The sequence below is a fragment of the Embiotoca jacksoni genome, unplaced genomic scaffold, assembly GCF_022577435.1.
Source record: "Embiotoca jacksoni isolate LCO1_2020_lvr unplaced genomic scaffold, fEmbJac1.0.p SCAF_7, whole genome shotgun sequence".
In the NCBI taxonomy this organism is placed as follows: domain Eukaryota; kingdom Metazoa; phylum Chordata; class Actinopteri; family Embiotocidae; genus Embiotoca; species Embiotoca jacksoni.
The window spans coordinates 15176820-15203062 of NW_027185425.1; the positions used below are offsets into that span (position 1 = coordinate 15176820).

Genomic DNA, 26243 nt, shown 5'->3' on the forward strand with positions numbered 1-26243 from the left:
AGATGGGCTACCAATAGATTTTTACAATTTAAAAAAAAAAAAAAAAAAAAAAAAAAAAATTCACTGAAACTGTAATAGTGTGAAAACGCTATAGTAACGTTTTTTTTATTATGAAACAGACAACCCCCTTGTTTTTTGATATACCAACGTGAAGAGCTACGCTAACCGAGTGGACGTGAACGCATCGTGGACTTACTCCACCAGGTCAGTAGATGGCGCTGTCGCGTTTCTGTGGATCAAACCGGAGTTTCCCTTCAAGTCCAACGTAGCGCGAGTCAGACCAAAATGGCGCTGGCTCGATGAAGACGTCACCTCATCGTGTGTCTCTTCATTGATCCACAGGTGCCGTAAAATCTGTTTAAAACTCTGTAGTTTACCGTCACACACAGGTAAATAATTCAGGAACTACTTTGCTGTGTTGTGAGATGACTGTGACGGCGATGTAATGTTTTAGTGTGAATTTGTGCAGCGGTTCAAACGCTAATTAGCCTGCTGCATGTAAAGCAGAGTTGTGAATATAATCCTGTCTTTTAGTAATGGTTTCCATGTTACTTTAAATGTTACAGCCTTTCAGTGTTGAGAAACGAGTCGTACTATAAATGTTGCGCATCAGACGGTGAGTTTATTGTAAATCTGGTATTTGGACAGTCATAAATTTAAGTTTGGGTAACAGAACAAATTGTATTTATTTTTCTAATTGTTGATTTGTTATTTGCATTTTTCTCTTTTTCTATTATTGAATACTAGTGTAAGAGTGAAGTACAGAAACATATTTTGATATCGTGTCAGAATAAAATAAGCGCTGGCCGGATGAAGACACGCTGCCGGTGCAGACACCCCTAGCGAGACGACCGCAAGAACCGCTACCCAGTGTTGTACAAAGAGATCAAAACCGTTTTATTATTAGGACGCCAGGGATTACATCATTTAAGGAGGCTCCTTAACATTTTCAAAGCTTAGAAGATACCTCAGATAAAGTCTTCCTCTCTTTAGATGCTGGAAAGGCTTTCGATAGGGTGGGATGACCTCATCTTCTTCTGGAAAGATTTGGACGTGGCGGCACTTTTATAAAACGGGTTCAGTTACTGTATTTAAATTCTACGGCAGAAATATTAACAGAGAGAATTATATCAAAACCCACTGCAGTTAAAAGAGGATGCCCTCAAGGTTGCTCTGTATCCCCCGCTATTATTTACTTCAGCAACTGAACCATTCGCAACAGCTGTACGGGCACATGCAGAAAACGATGAAGAAATGATGATCTTTTTCAAGAAGTGAGAAAACTATTCATTGGATTTATTTGGAAAGATAAAGGCGCTGGAATCCATCTGTCTTTACTCTACTTACCATACAGTAGAGGAGGTTTGAAGTGCCTCTTATAGTCTGGCACTATTGGGCGGCAACTTGGATCTATTAAGTTCTTTTTTGCAACAGTGGAAAGAAATGCAGTCCGAAGGGTGGGGAGCAGGAGCCCACCGACTGGTGGAGGTAAGGCTGGGCGTGTCAATTCTGCGGGATCGATACTTACAAGCTACTCATTTGGTATCGAATTTTTTATTTTTTAATATCAATAAATACAAAACGTGGGTTGCTGCATCCCTTCCAAATGTTTTTATTTGTCGTAAGTTTGTCATATTTATGCTAAAAGTTGTTGCCCCGTGTCACATGACCGTGGGAGCCAATGAGACACGAGGATAGAGTGAGCGAGCGCGGCACTGCGCAGGTGCCGACTGCACACCTCTCTTCCGCATATTGAATTTACTTGAACATGAGCGCCGGGGAGGATAGCAGAGAGACAACGTAGCGTGGTGGTGCTGCTTTTCATCGGTAGACAAAAACACTGCAAGATGCACGAACTGGGACAAAAGGGCGCCACGCAGCTGCAACACTAGTCACCTTTTTAAACATTTAAAAACAACCCAGCGGTCGGCCCTAAATTCCAAAACATTTTTTTTTATCATAATTTCATTTTAAGGCCAGACACTACGGGGGAATAGAGTAATAAATAAATTAATAAACTAATAGTTATCACAGTGAAACGTCCACAGTTGGTTCTTTGAGGTACAAATTATGAGAATAATTAATGTATTAATGTAAGTGTAATGAACTTTTTTTTTTTACTATCATTATGAAAAAATGACATACCCATTTAAGAAAGTATCAATATTGGTAAAATTCGAACTAAAAGTATCGGTATTGTATCGAACTTCAACAGTTCAGTTCAGACCCGTTGCTATAGCAACAATTAAAAATTAAAAATAAGGCCTTCCCCTCCTTCACAGAAACATAACACCCAAGCATCATATAACACAGTTATCTCTGCTTAACATGATCATGATCACCTGAATTCTTCAGCTGTGTAGTGAAAACAAATGATCTAATTTAGTAATGAAACCTTTATTTAGTTTTATATAAAACAAAAAGACACATAAGAATAAGTAATGATCACTCAAAAGTTTAATTCTGAAGTCAAAATCTGGGTTTATAGTGTACTCAATTCAATTCATGTTTATTTATATGGCGCCAAATCCAAACACTTTTCAGGACATTTCAAGTCACTTGACAGAGTAAAGTCTTTACAACAGACCCTGACAACATTATAGAGGAACCCAACAATTCAACAACTCTACAAGAGAGACAGATGAAAGAAGAAGAAAAAAAAAACCCTCCTTAAACAGGAAAAAAAAACACCTTTTTACTCACTCTGCTTCCTTTTGTCGATGCTGATGTGCTACTTGTGACATCCAGCAGGGGGAAGGCTCATACTAGAGATCACCTGGACTTCACCAATGGAGAGACATGGATGCTGAGTGGTGAAAGAAAGACTTAAATCTCTTAACAAAATACTTGTACCGTATCAGTTTCTTTGAAACGGGGGTAAAGAAAGTAATGAGCCATCTCTACTAGCACTGACGGAGACGCCAGCCTGGTGGAAACTAGGACCGTAAAAGTCAAAGTAATTGGTTGGATTTAGATTTTTTTTTTTATTATTATCATTATTTGAATAAGCTGTGGGAAGATAGCGTTCTTGCATATTATGTATGAAGAGCGTTCCACAATCCCTCAGTTAATCAGCTTCTTCAGGACTTTGTGGTTTAATTAGGTTTGATTAACGCTGGTGGCAACACTAATAAAAATCAAACATGTCGTCACATTCAAAAGTGGTCAGACTCTGATTGGTGCACAGAAATATATGGAATCACGATTTTCTCAGTCACTGCCCAAAGAAAGGACAAAAAGATGAATATTTAACTTTGACAGAAAATGTTTATCTTCAGGCAAAACCAAATAAGTTTGAAACTTATTGAGAAAATCTGTTTTCAGGGTCTTTAATTCCCCCAGTGAGGCCAGAGTGTCTGGCTTTCCACCAATCAGCTATTCTGTTGTACAGCACTGCAGTTTTCTTCCTGATTTTTTTTTCTCTCCATAGTCACAATATAACACTAATAATAATAATAATACCTGCTGAATGTCAATAGTTACAATTAGCATTTTATGAGTCATGTGTTGTTTGGGTTAGCTGGATTAGTGGGTAAGTTTTTTTTTTTTTTTTTTTTAAAATACATTTTTACTGTTTTTGTCGAAGAAAAGTTCATCTGAAGCTGAAGCTGTCTGGCTGCTTTCACACTGATGAGGACTTCAAATAACCAGTGCTGCTTCGAATGATATAAGACACATTCAGAGAAGGCGGCAAAACCATTTCATTCCATATGATTAAAATAGGATGTGAAGCAGTGGGAAGATGATACACCGATGCGAACGAGGCTGAGGAACAGTGGTGGCGTGGTTTAACAACTCGGAAACATTGAATGTCTGACCACTGCCTTTCATTCCCACAGCAACGCCTGCCAAATAGAAACATATCCCTCTGAAATGTCAGCAGTGTCGTCTTATTTTCCACCCCCTGCTGCTCTGCCATAATTACGTGGAAGGGAAGGAAATAGCAGAATAACAGCGCATGCACACACACACAAACAAACACACAGAGAAAAATAGAGTCAGTCACTATCATTGTGTAACATGCACGCGCACACACACACACACACACACACACACACCATCCCAGATTCAAGTGTGTGTGTGTGTGTAAGGACGTCCTTGTGCTTCACTTTACGTGCCATTTGTTTGCATTTTATTTATCACATCACTCCTTTCTATCAAGACGCACACAGTTTTACTCCCAGTGTTTCTTTACAGCAGCATGGAGCTCCTAACACTGGAAGTGGTCTTACAGTCGTCTTGTTCCAACCCTCCCTGTTTGGCCACTGGACTCAGTTTGCCAGGAGGTGCACCAGCTGTAGGCTTCTTCAGACAGTGCTGAGGGGACTGGGAGGTTATTTATACAGTGATGGGGCTTTATTGTGTCACCCATAGCTGAAGAGTATGGCTCACTCCTTTGCTTGAGGCGCAAGTCTGTCCAGTATTATAAAGTGACTCTGCTGCCAGTTACACAGCAGATGCAGAGAGTGACCCGGAGGGCCTTCAGAGGACGAGTGTCGTCAGCATAAAGGAAGACACCTGTGCAAAGATGTGCCGCTTGATTTTGATAGTGCACTTTTGACTCTTCAATGTATTGTTACAAATGATGACACAGGAACAATCTCAATGGTCTCCTGCGAGTTGCCAAGTGGAACAATTGTCAATTTATCAATGATTAATGTTAACATCGATGCTGTTGCGACTGCTACCTTAATGATATTGGCCTCTGTGGCTTCCCTCTTTGTTATATTGCTGCAGTAAAAATAGCAATGCACAATTACAAAAAGGGAGCATTAGTAATAATTTTCCACCGGATCATACATTTGGCTTTCAAAACCTACCCAGAGGCAAAAGGCAGCCGATAGAAATATTCCCTTTTGGCTGATAGTTGGGTGACAACATACATCTCAATGTGTCACAATGATAAATACACGTGTTAGGCTCAGCATTAGGTTCCCCCCCACTACAATACGTACAGTGCATGTGCTTTATTTATTTGTACCAAGAGATTTTTGTACTGACGAGCGCAAAGGAACTCAGAAAAACGGGCAAACCACCAGCTCGTGAAGGCAGCACGTCCGTATCCGAGCAACCGCAGACGCCGGCCTCTCAGTCCGTCCACTTCTCTCAGGTCCCGCTCAGTGCTAAAGTCGCGATGGACAGTTCACCGGAGGCCCAAACCAAACCGCTGTACAGCATGTCTGTTTTCAGTTACATCCCGCCACGTCGAAACGAGACAAAACAAATGTCGTACTTCAACAAAGACTCGGAGGTAAGGCGGAGGAAGCAGAACTATGCTAATTTAAGCTAACACACTGGTATTGTTGAAACTCGCAAACGGAAGATATTTCACTTCCTTCACGAGATTACAACAGAAACATGTTCAGGTGAGACACCTGCTGGCCACAGAGCCTCCACATACAGCTACCATTCACTTTGGAGAGGAAGTTGCCTCCTGAACTTTTCCCAGCGTGTCATTCAGATAAATAAAAAGCATCCTGTGAGGCTTTGGACGATAAACTTATTATTATTATTATAGATGAGGATGATAAACTCTTATCTGTTTATTATTATTATTATTATTATTATAATGTATTATTATAGACGAGGATGATAAACTCTTATCTGTTTATTATTATTATTATTATTATAATGTATTATTATGGATGAGGATGATAAACTCTTATCTGTTTATTATTATTGTTATTATAGTAATGTATTATTATAGATAATGATAAACTCTTATCTGTTTATTATTATTATTATTATTATAATGTATTATTATGGATGAGGATGATAAACTCTTATCTGTTTATTATTATTATTATTATTATAATGTATTATTATAGATGAGGATGATAAACTCTTATCTGTTTATTATTATTATTATTATTATTATAATGTATTATTATAGACGAGGATGATAAACTCTTATCTGTTTATTATTATTGTTATTATAGTAATGTATTATTATAGATAATGATAAACTCTTATCTGTTTATTATTATTATTATTATTATAATGTATTATTATGGATGAGGATGATAAACTCTTATCTGTTTATTATTATTATTATTATTATAATGTATTATTATAGATGAGGATGATAAACTCTTATCTGTTTATTATTATTATTATTATTATTATGTATTATTATAGATGAGGATGATAAACTCGTATCTGTTTATTATTATTATTATTATTATTATAATGTATTATTATAGATAATGATAAACTCTTATCTGTTTATTATTATTATTATTATTATTATTATAATGTATTATTATGGATGAGGATGATAAACTCTTATCTGTTTATTATTATTATTATAATGTATTATTATAGATGAGGATGATAAACTCTTATCTGTTTATTATTATTATTATTATAATGTATTATTATAGATGAGGATGATAAACTCGTATCTGTTTATTATTATTATTATTATAATGTATTATTATTGATGAGGATGATAAACTCTTATCTGTTTATTATTATTATTATTATAATGTATTATTATAGATGAGGATGATAAACTCTTATCTGTTTATTATTATTATTATTATTATTATTATTATAATGTATTATTATAGACAAGGATGATAAACTCTTATCTGTTTATTATTATTATTATTATTATAATGTATTATTATAGATGAGGATGATAAACTCGTATCTGTTTATTATTATTATTATAATGTATTATTATAGACAAGGATGATAAACTCTTATCTGTTTATTATTATTATTATTATAATGTATTATTATAGATGAGGATGATAAACTCTTATCTGTTTATTATTATTATTATAATGTATTATTATAGATGAGGATGATAAACTCTTATCTGTTTATTATTATTATTATTATTATTATGTATTATTATAGATGAGGATGATAAACTCTTATCTGTTTATTATTATTATTATGTATTATAGATGAGGATGATAAACTCTTATCTGTTTATTATTATTATTATAATGTATTATTATAGATGAGGATGATAAACTCTTATCTGTTTATTATTATTATTATTATTATTATTATAATGTATTATTATAGATGAGGATGATAAACTCTTATCTGTTTATTATTATTATTATTATAATGTATTATTATAGATGAGGATGATAAACTCTTATCTGTTTATTATTATTATTATGTATTATAGATGAGGATGATAAATTCTTATCTGTTTATTATTATTATTATAATGTATTATTATAGATGAGGATGATAAACTCTTATCTGTTTATTATTATTATTATTATTATAATGTATTATTATAGATGAGGATGATAAACTCTTATCTGTTTATTATTATTATTATGTATTATTATAGATGAGGATGATAAACTCTTATCTGTTTATTATTATTATTATTATTATAATGTATTATTATAGATGAGGATGATAAACTCTTATCTGTTTATTATTATTATTATTATTATTATTATTATTATAATGTATTATTATAGATGAGGATGATAAACTCTCTTCTCTTTCAGGCCCCAGAAGTCACCATGTACGACCAAGTGTTTCACCAAGCTGAGGGTTACGATGTGAGACTGCATCGGGACGACAGAAATCACTGGAAAGGACGAGGACTTCACGTCCACAATGAGGTAACCAACATTTTAGTCACTATTTTACTCGTCGACGAGCTCAGTGGTGAGTTATTCAAACATTAATATCAAATTAGTCTTTTATTTGTCTGTGAGCATCTAAAAAGCCTGGCAGCAGGGGTGGTTGCAGGCTTTTTAGATGAAGGGGCCAAGAAGCAGTCGGGGGGGGGGGGGGATAAAAACATTTCTATCATAAATAAATAGTGTTGAAAATGGTCTTTTTTTATATTGAATAACTGTTTTGCTGGTCACGCCGTTACACCCACGACGGGTCGTCTTTACTGGGGCAGTCGAGGCTTCAGTGGCCTCCTGCCGTCAGGAGGCTTCATTACTCACTCACTGTTATCTGGAGGGCAGCTATGAATATCATCGCAACGGAGAACGCCTGCACAGCTGCCCACACATTTCAATATATATAATGTGGTGTGTGTATTATACCACGAACGGATATGTGGTCTGTGGTCGAGTTGTGTCTCTCCTCTTGTGGTGCTCTGATTCTGCATCGCAAAACAAGCAGGTGCTGACAGCGGTGTTGGTCATTGTCAGCAGATTGACAGTATTGGGGGGTGGTGGGGTGGGTGGGGTGGGGTTGGGGGGGTGCTAAAGAGAAGAAACAGCAACCTCCGGGACCTGAGAAAAATTAAGCAAACGAGAAAGTTCCAAAAACTGCAGTTCCTCAAACGGCCACTTGAGGCTTGCTCCAAAAGTTAGTCAGTCCCAACAGACCGTTAATGTTTAAATGTCCAATTTTGAAATAAAAGTTAACTGGTCGGTACAAAGAACGGTTTTGGTCTCCACAGCTAATTTCACTGTTCATGACAACTGTACGACATGGGGATGAATTTTCATATAAAGCACCCATTTAAATTGTGTTGAGACTTAAAGTTACACACAGTTAAAAGGGCCTTGCTGCTTTGAGTGACCGGTAGCCACAGTCACAGTTGGTTAGCTGCGTCCAGGTCAGCCAGAGCCATACAGACAGACTCTTCTCAGCGCTGATGTCAGCATTCAGCCCACCTCTGCTCCACCCATGCACCACCTCATTTCCCTTTTTTTTTTTTTTTAATTAGGCAGGAGTCAGCGGTGTCAGGCACTGTCAGGATGACAACGGTTGAAGCCACCCACACTAAGATTCAAAACAGCTCAGCGGGAAACCTGTGGGTGACATCACAGAGGCTACGCCCATTTTTTAAAAATTTACAGTTTATGGTTGGAGATAAAGCGTGTCAGTAAAATGACAAACATTTTTAATGAGCATGAAGCCTCAGAACTGCTACAAGCACAACATTTCCCTCAGCTAAAGCATGAACGACTCCTGAAATACAAAAACACGTATTGCCACAGACGTAAACACATTGATGGTCATGGACACAGACATGAAACACATACTTTGGATTTAAATCATTCTGACCTTTTAAACTGACCCAGCATTCAATCTACTACACGATCAGCGATGTTTTTGATATCATGTTAATTTGTTGCTTTAATCTACGTTTTCCTGTGACGGGTTAAGAAACTCGATTATATTAGTGATCAGTCTCACGTTCCTGAGCCTAAACATTCATGCAGTGTACACGAGTACAACCACAGCTGCTATGCAGTACGGTATAAACTGTAATGCAGCTGAGGAGTTAGTTTAAGTTTTTTTTTTCCTTCGGTAATGACGTCAGTGGACGCTGCCTTACAGCCTTGAACACCTACACACTTTGCACACAAATCACAGACCAGCACAATACAAGCATTGTGTTTCCTCCGAGCTAATGGAGGACCTTTAACCTTCTGATTCTTACAAACACACAACTTTTCAAGCCTTAAATGATCCTGGAAATGTCGGTGTCAGTGTATTATGAATTAAGAGCTTAAATCTCCAAGTGTTCCATATTTATAAGTCTGCCACCATTTTTTTTTTTTTGTAGCATGTGGCGGCTGACACATATCTCCTAGTTTTATGACATTTGCTTATGGCTCCTTTTGAAGCCCGTCTGGCTCCGTGGAGTAATTATTTATGTCAAGAAAAGTAGCTCACCGAGTTTCTGGGTCACCGAAAGCAGAGAGGCTGGTGAACAAAGCAGCCACACACACACACTGCTGAGCTTGTAATTACAGCCAGTTGAGTGGTTGGCTGTCAGGGTTTATGACAGTTGCTGCACAATTTGCCTTTAAATATTAATTTCAAAAACAATTTATTGGACTTTTCGCAGGTTAATGTCAGTGTTTTCCACTAAAGCTCATAAACATAAACACCCACCAAAGAGCAGTCGGAGGCTTCCAGTGTGAAAGAATGTGTTTCCGCCTGCTCTGGATAATACTGAACAACACATGTACTCCAGTTTTCCCTCATATACGGTGCATCCGGAAAGTATTCACAGCGCTTCACTTTTTACACATTTTGTTATGTTACAGCCTTATTCCAAAATGGATTAAATTCATTTTTTTCCCTCAAAATTCTACACACAACACCCCATAATGACAAAGTGAAAAAAGGTTGTTTAAAATTTTTGCAAATCTATTAAAAAGAAAGAACGAAAATATAACACGTACATAAGTATTCACAGCCTTTGCTCAATACTTTGTTGAAGGACCTTTGGCAGAAATTACAGCCTCAAGTCTTTTTGAGTACGATGCTACAACAGGGGTGGACAAACTTTTTGGCTCAGGGGCCACATTGACTTTTAAAATTTGACAGATGGGCCGGGCCAGCACCAGATGCATACATATCAAACATAAACATAAAAAAAAGGCATCACAGTGTTAATACTTACATTCACTTTTAGTGGGAACAGTGTTGTTGATCGCCCTTCTTTGCCAGTGCATCGAAGTCTGCTGTTAGTTTTGTTGTGTGTTCTCAGAACAGATCTGAGGTGTTCATCACTCAACTGGGATCTGTGCTGGGGTGCTTTGTTGGTGTTCATCACACTAAAAGTCTGTTCACACACGTACGTAGAGACAAACAACACCAGCATCCTCTGGGACATCTTCTGGATGTTTGGACATTTGGCTGCTTTAATGAAGCATAAAACTCATCCAGTTTAAGAGAGTTGAACTTCTCCTTGAAGACGGTGTCACGTTGGAGATCAATCGGTTCCAACTGCAGCTCCTGTGGCGCCGTTTCAGGGTCTCGTGTGAAGGGACACGACACCAGCTGAAGGGACATGAGACCAGCTGAAGGGACATGAGACCAGCTGAAGGGACACGAGACCAGCTGAAGGGACACGACACCAGCTGAAGGGACACGAGACCAGCTGAAGGGACATGAGACCAGCTGAAGGGACACGACACCAGCTGAAGGGACACGACACCAGCTGAAGGGACACGAGACCAGCTGAAGGGACATGAGACCAGCTGAAGGGACATGAGACCAGCTCCCGACACGCCGTCATACGAGTCCTCTCCCCGCGTTTTCCCCTTCAGGGGTTCCACGGCCAAAAACTCCTCTGTTATCTCAAAATTGTCATTAATCCCTCTGATAAAAACTAAAAGCTGAGCGGTGTCCTTTATACTTTCGTCCAGTGCCAAGAAATATAATGTAAATGACTCCGCTTCTTTGTTTAGCTTGCTAGCCAAGTCTTCGTCAATCATCTCAACACGGCCAGTCACCGTCCTGCGTGATGAGCTCATGTTTTCTAATTTGTTCTTGCTCTCAGGACACAAGATACCTGCTGTCTCTACCACGCACTCTTTGAGAAACTCCCCTTCGGAGAAAGGCTCGCTGGTCTTTGCTAATTTGAATGCCAGTAAATAGCTTGCCTTCGTGCTTGATTCTTGGATGACAGCTTGTTCAGATAAAGGTGTTTTGCTGAGCCTGCAAACTAGCTGCCGACCTCCGAGCGGTCGCCGTCCGTTCCCGCGTTGACTGCTTGTTCGCGCAATTAGCATGCTTGGTGGAAAAGTGACGGCTGATGTTGTATTCCTTTAAAACCGCAACGGTTTCTTGGCAAATAAGACACGCGGCCTTCGACCGGACTTCAGTGAACAAGTATTTAGTCGTCCGTTCCTTATGAAACACTCGGCGCTCGCTGTCGACTTTTCTTTTCTTTGGCCCGTTCATTGTTGCAGATGTGTTCAGAGCAGCAGCAGAGTAACAACGGAGAGCAGCCCGGCCTCCGCAAAATCAAGTCAACGTGTCACTGCGCCTAGTGCGCTACCTGGTGGACTGCCAGGTATTACAGGACAAGGTCAAATGAATGCAGTCATAATTATGATATGATTTGATTTGGGCAATTCTGTACCACTCTTCAGCGGGCCGGATTAAAAAGACCAACGGGCCGGATGTGGCCCGCGGGCCGTAGTTTGCCCACCCCTGTGCTATAAGCTTGGCACACCTATTTTTGGGCAGTTTCTCCCGTTCTTCTTTGCAGGACCTCTCAAGCTCCATCAGGTTGGATGGGGAGCGTCGGTGCACATCCATTTTCAGATCTCTCCAGAGAGGTTCAATCGGGTTCAAGTCAAGACATTCACAGAGTTGTCCCGAAGACACTCCTTTGTTATCTTGGCTGTGTGCTTTGGGTCGTTGTCCTGTTGGAAGATGAACCTTCTCCCCAGTCTGAGGTCCAGAGCGCTCTGGAGCAGGTTTTCATCAATGATGTCTCTGTACATTGCTGCATTCATCTTTCCCTCCATCCTGACTAGTCTCCCAGTTCCTGCCGCTGAGAAACATCCCCACAGCATGATGCTGCCACCACCATGCTTCACCATAGAGATGGTATTGGCCAGGTGATGAGCGGTGCCTGGTTTCCTCCAGACATGACGCTTGGCATTCAGGCCAAAGAGTTCAATCTTTGTTTCATTAGACCAGAGAATTTAGTTTTTCGTGGTCTGAGAGTCCTTTGGTTTGTGCTCTGACATGCACTGTCAACTGTGGGACCTTATATAGACGGTGTGTGTCTTTCCAAATCACGTCCAATCAACTGAATTTACCACAGGTGGACTCCAATCAAGTTGTAGAAACATCTCAAGGATAATCAGTGGAAACAGGACGCACCTCAGCTCAATTTTGAGTGTCATGGCAAAGGCTGTGAATACTTATGTACGTGATTTTTTTCATTTTTAATAGATTTGCAAAAATTTCAAAAAAACATTTTTTCACATTATCATGATGGGGTATTGTGTGTAGAAGTTTGAGGACAAAAATGAATTGAATCCATTTTGGAATAAGGCGGATGTTAATGACGTGATCTGTGTGGTGAAACTACAACTTCCAGAAGATGAACTACAAAAAACACATCTTAGACACGTTGTCCCGTGTGTACCACCGTGTTGTTTCATGCAGGCTGTGTAAACATCTTCACTCATAAAGTCCCGAAGCACAATAACAGGCTCCAAATAAATTTATAAACTTAATCAGCTCAGCTCTGCGGTGAGTGCAGCTGATAATCATTTTATTAGTCAAGTTCATTTCTGATTCCGTAAACAAATGACACTTCTGTTCATGTGAAATTTGTACAGCAACTCAAAGTAGGCAACAATAACATGTTTTTATTGTTACTGGGCTACTTATTTCCACATTTGGGTGGTTAGTCTACGTATTGATCAGAGGGGTCACGTTAGTTATGGGAGAGCATCTATACGTACATTAATACTGCAAATATCCCGCTGTGAGACTGAAAACCGGAATCTCTCCGTAATAAAACACTAGACAGGAAAATATGTCGGACTTTAGTAAACAGATCAGACTTTTGCAAACAGTAAAATTGAAATATCGTGACAGCTGTCATTGATACTCAGCATCATGTTCGTCCTGTGATCAGAAAGTGATCCTCTGTTACATGAAGTTGTTTCTTCCAGGATGTGGTTGATCACTCTCACCCCCCTGTCCTCAAATTTATCAACAAGAATTCAAATTTTCAGAGCATCACATTTTAAGCGTCAAATCTACGACTGCACATACCATCATTCCTAAACCATCAAGTTGTCGCATTAAATGTTGCAGCTGCAAGGAGTTGCGGGACGGCGTTATCTCCTATCCTTTCATCAAGGACGGTCTGGTGTATCCTATGTTAAAGGAGATTAAAAAAAAAGGAAGCATTGAAGCTCTTTTCCCAAACATTTGAACAATTCAAACAGCTCTTAATATGGCTGCTACTCACTTAAGAACCTTCCTAAGCAAAACTGACTATTTGAATGCAGCCACTCAGTTGGCTGATTGGCAGAGTGGCTGCCGGTGCAGCAGGTTGAAAAAGTGGGAGCAGGTGAGGTGGGCGGGGACGACAGGAGACTGGAGACCCCTGGTGGACGGGGGGAGTAATACAGGGAGCAAAGCTCCACTTGGATTGCAGAGCAGGTCTGTGGGACGGGATTAGCCTGGGGGAAATGGTTTTGGGTTTAATGAAAATGATGTACACTTTTGTTGTTGTTGTTGTTGTGCATTTTTTTTCAATAAAATATTGGGGGAGGGGGAAACCCCACTCTGTCCTGTTCACTCCTGCAGGAGAAGTCCAGGACTGTGCCGGTGCTCTCCTCCTCGGTGTACGGCCAACGCTCTGTTCCCAACGTCTACCGCACCGACCGGCAGCATTCACGTGTCGCCTGCATTAAAGCTGAATTCTTCATGAAAAACGGAATCATCTGGAACGTGGCAGAGGGATACGGATCGGTGGCCCCAATCTGAAAAGGCCGACACATCACAGCCTGAGAGTTTGTTCTCCGAATAATAAACCAGCGTTGCAGTGTGGAGCTCAGTTTTAAATGGGTGCATAATCAAAAAAAAATATTATAATTTCAACTGTGATTTAATCAGATGACATTTGAATTTGATATGGGACTGTAACACTAATCATTAGCAAGTCAAGGCAGTTCTTTAAAGTGAAATGGAAACTGTCAAAAGACCTTGAAGAATAATACAAGAAATACTGTGACATTTTCCAGGAACTCTACATTTTCTCCTGTAAAATCTCTCCATCGGTGTGGATGTGATTCAAAGGTTCAGGTGGATAAAGACAGACTCTGAATCACAAAATGTCCGTCAGTTATTGCAGCTGAATATTCCACATGATAGCAGAGATCAGAGTCCTGGATTTCTGATTCGGCCTTCAGTAGCTTTTAATAAGAAGCCGAATGTCCGGTCTGGCAGAAATAATGTTGAACTATTTGAAAGTATACATTTGAAACTTTGAACATTACAGCTGTCGAGTTTCAGGCACTTCTGAAACTAACTTTGAACTCACTAAAAAGAGTCAGACAAAACCTGTTTCAATTTGGGAAAAGTTTCCACTAAAAGCAAGACTGAGACGTTTATATTCATCCAGAATGAACTACCTCAGAGTTCCCTCTATTAGATCTCTGTTTTCTCTTCCTGTTGATCTTTTGTCAGCTTCTCCTCATGCAAATACATCTGTCACACTTCACTAACCCCTTTGATTCGACCGGTTTTCTTGGATTCTTTCTGTCTTTAAATTCCGATCCCACGTGGCGGAGACCGGCCTCCCACATAAAAGGACATCTCTCGTTTGTGTTTCGGCAGAAATAGACCTTTTAGTTTGAGAGGCGGTAGAGTATTTCAATCTGTTTGGTGTTGGAGCGGCAGTGTTTGTTTAAGAGGGATTAGGAGCTAACGCACGAGGAGGTGTTTGGAGACTGACAAGGAAGAAAACCTCCTGGCTTCACATCTCAAACAGGCAGATTCTTCTTCGGAGGCTGTTGCCGAGTCCTAAAGTAAATGCAGCGTCTTACATCTTTTCAGCGTGTGTTCACTATAGAAAACACGTCTGCTCAAATTACACAAATGATGTTGTGTGCTTCCTCTGTAAACACAGCAGACGTGAAGTTCTGATTAGCATCGATGCAGACAGTAAAAGTATTTACACCGGAAGGTGGTTTGTGTGAAGCAATATTGAATATCTGTTTGACATTTACGGAGAGGTGAATATTTGATTTCTGGCATAGATAGATGAGGAGGTCAATAGTACTCCTGAGAGCGGTATTGATACTCTCATTTTACTCTACATCTCAATATATAAAATCGTTGGGAAATATACTGTTGCTTTAAAAAAAAAAAAAAAAAAAAAAAGTCATAAAAGATCATTAAAGATGCCGTATGCACTGGTAATATGGATACTGTAAGAATATATCTGCTAAAGTAAAGGATTTCTGTGCTGCAGAAATAACAAGATCTATGACACACAAGTCAGTTCGATGTAATAATACAGTAAAATAAAAAGGTTAAAAAACACAGAGTACATCAGTGCTCTTTGTTTACGTGCTGCTAAAATTAGAAGCGATGTTTGTCCGGTGTTGAGAGGTCATGCTGATGTTGCTTCTTTTTCTATTGGTTTAGCAGTGAAATGGCTGTGAAGGAGTGTTTGCATCTGTTGCTTATGGCTGGCTGGTATTTGAAGCAGGAAACCAAAGGTAAGGTGGGAACGTTTAGGAGCAGGCTGCTGTCCGACAGAAGGGATTCTACCTTCTTTAAAAACTCTTCATTGTACAGATTTTCTCTTCAGTAAATGCGGCACTGCTGACATTGATCAGCTCCGTTGTGTAACAAATTCTTCCGTTTAGGATTGATTGAAGCGTAACAACAGATGAAATAAAAAGTAAGAATTGACCCAATTAAAGATCAGTAGAACAGAGTTATCAGGGACGTATTGAACTTAGCTTCCGGCTTCTTCTTTTTTTTCATACACAACATGTTGGTGTTACAATCAAAGCTCAGCTTATTTTTAGTTTTAGAGTCCAAGTACTTGTACGACTCAACAATTTTTATATCCTGACCATCTAAAATCAGTACACATACCGATACCGTGCAGTATCTTTGGTCTTTGTCACGTTTAGTTCCAAAAAGGTTTCATGACACCATCTTAAAAATGAACCTGTGACAGAACAATGGCACGTTTCCTCCACCTTAGCGAGCTTATGATAACGGTGTCGTCAAATCTGCTTCTTCCAACCCTCGGCGAACCCCGGTCGTACTAAAAAAGTCGATGCTAAAAAAGTTCCTGACAAAGTATTATCCACGGACAGTGGAAACGTGGAGCGGAGCCGAGCTGATCCTGCCACTGGAGAACAGGCTTAAGTGCTTATAAACCAAGACGAGCAGAGTTATAGCTTCATCCTCGACCCTTCTGTTGGATCGATGTGCAAGCTGCAATGACACGAGAAGTGTCTCCGTCCTGTCCAGGAGTCCTTCTTTAATCAACTTTTCAAAAGACTTCGTCACTGTTGAGGTCGAGGCTGCACGTTTGTCGTCATTCACAGTCTTGATAAATATTCTCTCTAATCAATCAAGCTAATGATCTTACAAGCTTTTGTCTCTGTTGTAACTACACCCTGTGAATTTTTATGGTGTGATAAGTCTGTCATGGTGCTCGTGTTTAAAGCGCTAAAACAAAGACTCGCACACAGAGGACATCCAGTTATATACAAATGTTTAATGAATAACAAAAGGGTGGCAGTGAACATTTACACACATGCTGTTGGTTTGGTTCCAGATGCATTATAAAAAAGAAAGCTCTACTTTTCGTCTGTGAATCCTGTGCCTGAGTCCACCTGGTCGAGTGGGACACAAACACGGCTCTAAAGCTATAAATACAAATCACAGGTTCTGGCACCCATCACGCTGGCAACGTGTTGCCATCAACACTTCTTTATGACAATGAACTATTGGAACATTCATTTGCAGTAAAATGGAACAAACCGGCTCGTATTACCAACCAAGCAGAGATTTAAAAAAAAGAAAAAGGAAAAACACAGCTCGGCAGGCAGCTCTGTTTGCTCAAGTATAAGGCTCTGAAGCACTGCAACACTGGCATGGGTAATTAACTCCCCACCACTACTATTGTACAGATGGGTGACTGCGGTCCTTGAGAGCTGCACTAATTCAGCAAACCTCTCTTGAGTCAGGCACTCCTTCAGACAGTGAAGAGACTCCTTGGAGCGAAATCCTCCGTCACGCTTGAGATGTGAGAACCATCCGGGGTGCAGCGTCGAAGGACTGTGCCGGTGAACCTGGGCCCTGATCTACGTTGTGTTGCTAAGGACAAAAGTATTTCTCGACAATTGTCTATCCATTGTACTGCTGGCTTCTGGTAATGGGTTTTACTTACAGAGCATGACAAATCACTTCTACGGCCACTTTGTGTGCGCAACTGTGTTCCCAAGTCTATTGGTTCGGTTAGCGCCGCAGCCTCAAGGCATCACGGTGCCTTGTGACAGAGATCGAGTCATCTCGGTGTGAACAAAGTAGGTCTTCAGCTCTCCTTTGCCCTTCACGTTAATGATGCCGCGACACGAACACATGTACCCTAGTGTCGATAAGATACCACTCGTCTCTTCTGTTACCTGTACAGGAAGGAAGAAGCATGTCTAGAATTGACCAACGTACGGTAAAGACGTGCACCTGTATATCGTAACACCTCCCACCTGTATTTTGCCAAGCACACCAGTGGTTTCCATCCTACTGGCCACATTCACACTGTTTCCCCAGATGTCATACTGAGGCTTCTGGGCCCCAATTACCCCTGCAATCACTGGCCCGTGGTTTATTCCTGGCAAAAGAAACCAATAGACCAAGTTTAGGAGTGTCAGTCGAAAGGTTTAGAGACTGTTCCCGTTGTGCGTGAACGGTAAGTAGCAACGTAGCAGGGGGAGGCTTTAACCTTCGTGAGTCAGCACCCGAGTTACACGTGAGTCTCAAGAGTTTGTGTGAAATTTTTGGGTAACACAAAGAAGTCACGGAGCCAAATCTAGTAAGTAGGAGCAGTCGGGAGTTACGATTGTGCTTTTGCAGGTGAGAAACCGAGCCGTTTTCAATGCGCTGAGCGGACACGTTGTCATGGAGAAACAAAGTTTCATTGTGCACAACCCACAGATGTTAAAGGGAAAAAAAACACCTGGTTGCACCTCTGACCTAATGCACTTTTTTTTTTTCGGTTTTGGACAGTGACGTTCTGCCTCTTTGGAGGCGCTAATGTCACTCAAAACACCTCTGCAGGCTTGTTGCTTCATTGCGGTAGGCTGAAGCATTTCAATGGTCTCTCGCTGAATTCTTGAGTTTGACACAAAATTTGATGCGTGCTCTCTCCTCATGTCCTTAAACATTTTTGAGCTCCCCCTGCTCTGTGCACATCACGGTGCTACTTACCGTTCAGATGCAACAAGAACCGCATGGCTGACGTTAATCACATGTAAGTAATTGCAGCTTAATCTAATCAGTGGATGAAATTTGTGCCATGACGATGTTGAGATCAAACGTTCTCACCAATTCGGAGTCTGAAGTCGTTAAAAGAGTGCTTGTTGATGACATCTAGCTTTCCAACCAGAGCAAAGGCAAACTCCATCATTGTGCCGATGTGCATGTACTGCCTGTCATGTTCCTGAGGGAAACGCAGAGGGGGGAGGGGGGAGAGATTTCAGTCAAAGGTGCAATTTAAAATCATGTTTGCATATCAATACATCGATATCAATCAACAGTTATAATGTTTACAAGACCTTCATCACCACGACTGACATTCTAAGTTTCGTGCAGTAGGATTTAATTTTAGTGTATTTAAAAGTAAAACTTGGCTTTACTCTGGGCAATAAACACTTCAGAGATGATATCTGGTTCTGGATGCACTCTTTTTTTTTTTATTGAGCGCAGCTAAACCCCGCCCCCTTAACACTGTTTATTCACAGATTTTCTTTCAATTTCCACCCGAAAAATAAATCGTCCAAATTCAGTCAGTAGCAGCTTCAAAACTGTGTCAAAGCACGTAAGGCTGAAATGAACAACCCTGGCTCTGTGGATAAGAGACACTTGAGCGAGTTTTGAAGTACAATATGTCTGTGTGTTCCCGTCACAAGGACAGAGTGAGATCTGAAATAAACGGACACTTTTCCTTCCACTTGAACTGAACTGTAGGAGAGTGAATAGGGGCTTTGTGGCAACGACTCAGTGACGCTGATGTTATTGAACTGTTCCGAAAAATTCTCAGCTGCAACTCTACCGAATCTGATGCAACAGAAATGAAGGACGACAAATGCTCCCATTCATTCTCACGTAAGTAGTACCAGGTGGTCTCTTCACTGAGTGCGCTTCAGTTTGGCAAACTTTGAATATGGCAGCAGTTTGTGTTTTCATGACAGACACGACCTGATACAGGAACCTCCAGGGTGAAAGAGGTTTAAAAGTTTGAAGGATTGTCCATTTTGTTTTAACCAAGAACAAAAGTTCCAAAGAACTTTTAGCAAACTCTTAGCATTACGGCTCGCTAGCTTACTGCCAGCAGGAGTGACGCAGAGATACTTTCAAAGCCAAAGATCATAACATCAACTGACTTCGTGATTTGGTTAAGTTAGAAAAAGCCCCATTCAGGACCAATATCTCCACCATGCTGGCGCGAGATGTTACAACCTGACTGCACCACAGGCCTGTCAATCAAACAGAAATGCTCCTAAAATCAGGGCTTATTTTCGGATTACTGATCTGATTGTTTTCATATGGACAACAAAAAAGCTGATCAAAAGGAGTGACTTCAGTGAATCACACCACGATGGCTTTTGGAACAAATCTATTGACCTTGTATTTCACGATAAAAATCGAATGCGAGTCTATGGAGCGAGAGGCTTTTTGGAGCCAACACCTAGCAGCCCTCGCTGGAATGGGATTGTCAAACACAAAGACTGACCAACATGGTCATAAAGACCTTTCATAAATGTTGCATAACAAATGTATTTCTTTCTATTACAAAATATCGATACTTGGCATCCGTGTATTGAAACGATATTTCCCTCCACTCCTAAAAAGATTTTACAGGCTACTTGATTTAAGATGCAACAACAGTAACTAAGGAGCGAGGGTTGCCTTTGTAAACGCTCAACTAAGTAGGTTTCCACCAATCAAGCGGATCTCCTTTACAAATCACTGTGCTGCCATATTTCTGATTGATGATCTCATTTACCTACAGCGACAACACTGGTGTATTCAAACATGTAGTCATGAATCACTGATGCTTGAATGATATGTTTAGCAGACTCTGTGGAGCTGCACACCCACAGCTTCCAAATGTATTTGGACAGCCATAAATACTCTGATGCTTCATCTTCATCCTGTTTTGTGGCCACAAATGAAAAATGATGAGCTTGTTGAATATGAAGCTTGGGCTGCTACAACTGTCCTCGTACACCCCTCACTGTGACACTGACCCTGCATTTCAATATCCAAACTACCATACTATTTAGTATGCCATAAAAAAAAAAAAAAAAAGATGTAGTATGTCCCAACACATAGTATGTTAAACATAGTATGCTAAAAGTACCAGGATGTCCTACTACATCTGGTTTTATTTTGCATAATGCAATTCTGACCCACAATCCTCTCCGCAGCAGAAGATATGTAACAGCGACTGAGTCACGGAAGCAGTTAGTGGCGTAAATGTTCCGCCCATAAAAGGAAGAAGAAGAAGAAGAAGAGGAGGAGCCATTAAAAGGAAACGTACTCGTTCCAAATCGCATCCTTTTTCTCTTTACTAGAAATATTGCGCTACGGATTGTGATGGGTACGACCAAGAGGGTCAAAGTTCAAGGTGCATTTTTATGATGAAGTAGTATGTTCCAATTGTGCACGTACTACATGCAACAGTAGATACTTTTTAAGGGAAGCTGCAGTACGTACTAAAAGCAAAAATAAATAGTATGTGATTGGGAACGCAGGGCATGACGTGTGTGTGTGTGTGTGTGTGTGTGTGTGTGTGTGTGTGTGTGTGTGTGTGTGTGTGTGTGTGTAAAAGCTTGCCTGTGCACACTCCGGTCCTGGCGTCACATTGAGTCCTGTAGCAGCCATGTAGGTGCTACCGATGGTCTTTATCTTCTCCACGCCGCTGAACTTGGGCTTGGACAGCAGCTATGAGGAACACAGAACATAACACTACATGACGCTTCTTCTACTACTACTTTGGAGCATAATCACTAGGTATGACTGTCTCAAAAAGCAGTGGGAAACCTTTTTTTGTTTTTTCAGATTGTCAGACAGGATCATCAATAAGAGACGAGTTTACCTCATCAAAGTCGGCTATGATCTCGTTGAGAAGACGGAGGCACTCCAGTCCTTCCTTATTGACATCAGACTCGGTGTAAAACTCTTTGAAGTCGGGGATGGAGGCGAACATCACACACACCGACTCGTACGACTGATGATAAAGGTCCTGATAACGAACGAGAAGAAGATAACAGCTGTTGGATTGATCGAGCACTGGAGAAGGAAAGTTGAGGATATATGGTCTCCGAGAGCTCACGCCGACCTCACGCTGAGCAACGACTCTTTAAGTGAAGATACTTTAATCATCTGTGCGGAGACACTTTTGCAGCAGCAAAATAGTAACAGCATTCATCAAAAGAAAGACACAAGTAAGAACAGAGCATCCGAGATGAAATACAGGAAATGTAAGCATGTTAGACAAGTAGGCCGCATCTATTACCGCAACTGTGCAAAGACAGCATGCAACAGTAGCAGGCCATAAAGAGAGAAATGTGTTTATTAGAAAGAAAAAGATCAGCACATGTAAAACTTGTTGTTATTATGGAAATAAGAGAATATCATAATAATAGATGAGAATTAAAAACACATTTGTTGTGAAAATTCTCGTTCAATCAGGTCATGGTTTTATCCAAAGGTAAATGGACTTTGAAATTCTTGAAGATGTTTCATCTGTAATCTAAAAAGCTTCTTCAGTAGAATCTTTCTTCTTTCGATACGTTGTTTTAATCACCTATATTTGAAGAAGTAGTTTGAATTTTTGAGGAACACCTTAATTTGCTTTATTGCAGATCGTTAAAGGTGAATATCAATATCATCCTCGTGTCTATGTGGTCAACATGAAGAAACAGTCGACAGGAAGACTGCCAACGGAGGGAAACAGGTAGTTGTACAAAAAAAAATTAAATGTTAAAATAACACATTCTCCCAGGAGTCACGGTTTCTCAGCTTGGCACAGTCATACTTGTCACAATATGCTGTCTTTGGTTTTGTTTGGGGTTGAACCAGAGAGTATCACTGGGAGGTCGGTCTCTCCAGAAGAGCTTTGGAGGGTTGTAAAGGGAATCGCCGAAGGAGAGAGCCGAGGCAGAAATATTGCCTGAGGTGAAAGGGGCTGGTGTATTAAAAGTAATTTTCGTTCATGGAGTCATAACTCTTAAATCTCAACACACACATACTCCTATTTGTAGATTCAGTGTGGCGTATGTCTCCGATGTTCATTGGGAGTAAACATCCACAAATCCGCTTCGAAATCAGAGAAAGACTTTCCTGAGAGTTCTTCAGTATTAATGTCATTCTTCGTTCCACTGAAACAAGAACTTATAATCGCTATTTACCAAATTGAACCTAAAAAATGGGGTACGCGTCGTAGTTGACAGTTTACTTACCGGCATGACAACATGGCAGAGAGAGAAGTACATGAGTACAGTTTTGTCTAAAGGGGGTGGGGGGGGGGGGGGGGGGGGGGGTGAAGGGGAGAAGGTGGAGGGGGGCAACATTGCCACACGAGATTTTGTTTCCTTCAGACAGAATCATATACAAATGGAAGTGAAGCCAATGCGATAGTGCTTTGGAGTGTAATACTACTTCGGGCCACTAGGGGCGGGCTGAAAATGTACTCTGTATATGAAGTAGTTCCCGGGTCTGAAAAGTGAGACCAATGGAAAGTGGCGACGGCCCGAAATGCCAAACTGGAGGCCTCAGAATGACGGCTCCCAAACCAATGGGCGACGCCACTGGTGGTTGCCGGTGGAATAAAAGAGATGTTGACAAAATTTTCTTTCGTGGGCAAAATTTTCAGTTGAAAACAGGTAATATATCGCAACATGTGTTATCGCAATAGGTTAGGTTAGGTTAGGTAGTTACTTTATTAATCCCCGAGGGGAAATTTTTTCGCTACAGCAGCATACAGAAGCAATAAGATAATAAATACTCAGCATATGTGATCTGCAACTAAGCGAGTGACGTCTTTTTGGTTGCTGCTTGGCTTCAACCAACTCCCATTTGAAAAGCGTCAATTGCCACAGGTCATTATGGTGTCATTCGCTACATTCACTCCTTCTTATCCATGTTCTGGTATTATTCTGGTAGATATTAAGACCCAAAGAGAGGTGTGTTTGGGGGCATGCCAGGTTAGATTGACATGCCGTGAGTGCAGTCAGGTTTCCCCTATAGGTGGGCATGGTGTCCCAGCGTTCACAGTCAGATCGAATCACATTTACTGTTCCCTCCTCCCCAGCTCCTCCAAATATAATCACTTCTGGCTCAAACCCCCCCCCCCAAGATGGTGTTGATCAAAATGCCAGACTGTAAGCTTCTCAACAGCAGATCTCAAGCCAATGGGGGACTTCACAGTTGGTTGCCACTTGCTTTGGATGCAGTCAGACTGTTTCTCCTGTTTTCAGTCTATTGTGGTGGGCTTAACCAACCAGCTTCTGGCTCCAGCTACACATTCATCACACAGACATTACTAACATGAATAAGTGTATTTCCTAAACTGAACTGAACCTGAACTGTATTTATAATCTGAAGTAGTGAAGCGACCGTCTCCTCTCATTCACCTCATTCTTCCAGTTGCGCCCCAGGAAGTGTTCGGCGACGTGAGCCGGTAAAACGTTCTCCAGCAGGACCCGGTTGAGATTCTCCATGGTTTCGATCTCCTCACACTCCCTCTTGAACTTGTCCCTCCACAGGAAGTCCAACCTACAGTAATATTCATTCTGTTACAGGAGGACACAGAGTAAAGAGACACCTGCGTCATTCACACCCAACACTCTCTCCGAGGCAACTTGCACCAAAAGCAGGAAAGATAAACCAATATCAAGATTAAGAAAGTGATTTTTAACTCAGTTAAATGCAGAAATACATTTTAGCAAAATGAGTCCAAGCGCAGACTGAATGTTGTTAGAAGCACACGTGTTTGAATCAACCTTGTTTACTCCTCCAGCTACAGAAATGTATCCACGATATGAGGACGTGTCTCCGGGACGGGCTGCCTGCGTCTCGTTCTCATCATCGCCACCAAATGGAAACAATATAGGATTTCTAAAAAAACCTAACGGACTGAAACTGAAGGGCATGCTTGGTATTCATAGAAAATTAATGCCCCAATAATACGACAATGAAACAATGTGAGAGGCTCCGCTATGATCGCTCAAGGAAATGGCGAGCGGACGGGACTGCTTTGCATAAAAGATAGCCACCGCTTCTTTTTCTTCTTTCTCTTTTTGGTTATTCATGCTTGAAGGAGTTTGGAACACATCTAAATATGTCAGTAAGACTCACAAATCGAGGTCAAAACGTCCGGGGAGTGTGTGTTTGAGCATCAGATGGGGTCCACTGAACACGCCGTCATATGGAGGATTTCTGAAGGCTCCGGGCTACCTGCTGGCCGGCCCCTGCAGTGTGTGTGTGTGTGTGTGTGTGTGTGTGTGTGTGTGTGTGTGTGTGTGTGTGTGTGTTTGCGCACGTGAGTGGGAGGGTTTTCAGTCCCCTGTGAGATCTATTTCATACGTGTGGTTAGCAGTCTGGATGATGTATGTGTGTACTGAATAGGTTTCCCTCGAGATTAAAGAATGGTGCCAATTTAGAAGCCCCCCAACAGTGAAGGTCTATCCGGCGCTGCGCTGGCATCTTGTGCTACCGCGTTGATGGCCTGGAGATGAAATAGATGAGCTTCTGGCCTCTGAGGAGAGTCAGTCAGAATCATTGGTGTATGTAGACGTATGTCCAGATTGAGCGCTTTCTCCTCGTGTGAGGAGAGAGCATCTCCAGCACCTCCACGAGTCTAGAAAAGTAGGCCAGAAGAGACGGAGCTCATTCCAGATGCCGTTTAGAAACCAGCTAACGAGGCTGTAAATGAGTTTTGCTCCACTGAGCATCTGTTCTTGAGGGATGAATTACAGATGCCTCGTTTCTAGAAACGTGGTTTCTCCTCCCTCTGACTAAATGGCCGGGAAAAAAAGGCTCATTAGGGCTGATGGTGAAAATTTTGCAAGGGAAGTTTATTAATAGCAGGCTAAAGGCGTAAAAAAAAAAAAAAAAAAAAAAAAAAGACATCCGGCTCTGATTCACGTACTTCTGTGTCGAAGCAGCACTCAGGAAACCTTACGACCTGTTTCCAGAATTGTCTGATTAAACTGATGAAGCTTTGTTCGGCACTAATTTACAGCTAGACAACATCCGGAGGAATGAGTCCAATTACCCCTTGATAAGCCTGCAACAAAGAGTTTTACACAGCAAAGCTGTGTTTCCAAAACAAATATCTTCCTCGCTTCTGGTGACAGTGACCTAGAATGAGAACAACACACAGAGCTGCTTGGCTCTCGGGAGCCCCAGATTTGGGTCCTGCAGCCCTGCGGGTCGATCTTTCTATCCAGAACATCTGCTTCGAGGTCACAGATGATGGATGGTACCCCGCCAAAAAAAGATGAAACACCTACAGATCTGTGTCAGCTCAGTTTAGGTCTCAACACCACGAACACGTCCATCTGAGCCAAATCCTTCAACCCTGCTTCACAAAAATGACTCTGGAGAGGAGTAAAAGTTATTTTTAGATCCGCTGATCTCTTAAATAGTTCTGATTCTGTGCCAAAATCTGATACGGATGTCTGAAGTGAGTGACCCAACCTACGGAAAAAAAATGTGTGTCACTATTACACGGTGATGAACAGTGACGTCACTGTGACTTC

General features: G+C 40.9%; 2 protein-coding genes across 3 annotated transcripts in view; one reads left to right on the top strand and one right to left on the bottom strand.

Moving 5' to 3' along the window:
• Positions 1–5134: 5134 nt before the first annotated feature.
• Positions 5135–14405, top strand: cfap90 (cilia and flagella associated protein 90). Its single transcript, XM_069176965.1, has 3 exons — positions 5135–5251; positions 7488–7604; positions 14032–14405. Exons 1-3 carry the CDS (start codon positions 5135–5137, stop codon positions 14209–14211), a joined length of 414 nt encoding a protein of 137 aa, XP_069033066.1. The 3' UTR covers positions 14212–14405.
• Positions 14406–16955: 2550 nt separating this feature from the next.
• The window catches only part of adcy2b (adenylate cyclase 2b (brain)), a 53133-nt gene continuing 43845 nt past the window's right edge, over positions 16956–26243 (bottom strand). For both annotated transcript variants that reach the window (XM_069176416.1, XM_069176414.1), the window contains 6 exons: positions 24114–24272; positions 21575–21721; positions 21313–21420; positions 18799–18913; positions 17961–18085; positions 16956–17879 (listed from right to left, as the gene is read on the bottom strand). In XM_069176416.1, coding sequence (XP_069032517.1) covers positions 17727–17879; positions 17961–18085; positions 18799–18913; positions 21313–21420; positions 21575–21721; positions 24114–24272 — 807 coding nt within the window. In that variant the 3' untranslated portion in view covers positions 16956–17726. The remainder of the gene's footprint in view (positions 17880–17960; positions 18086–18798; positions 18914–21312; positions 21421–21574; positions 21722–24113; positions 24273–26243) is intronic.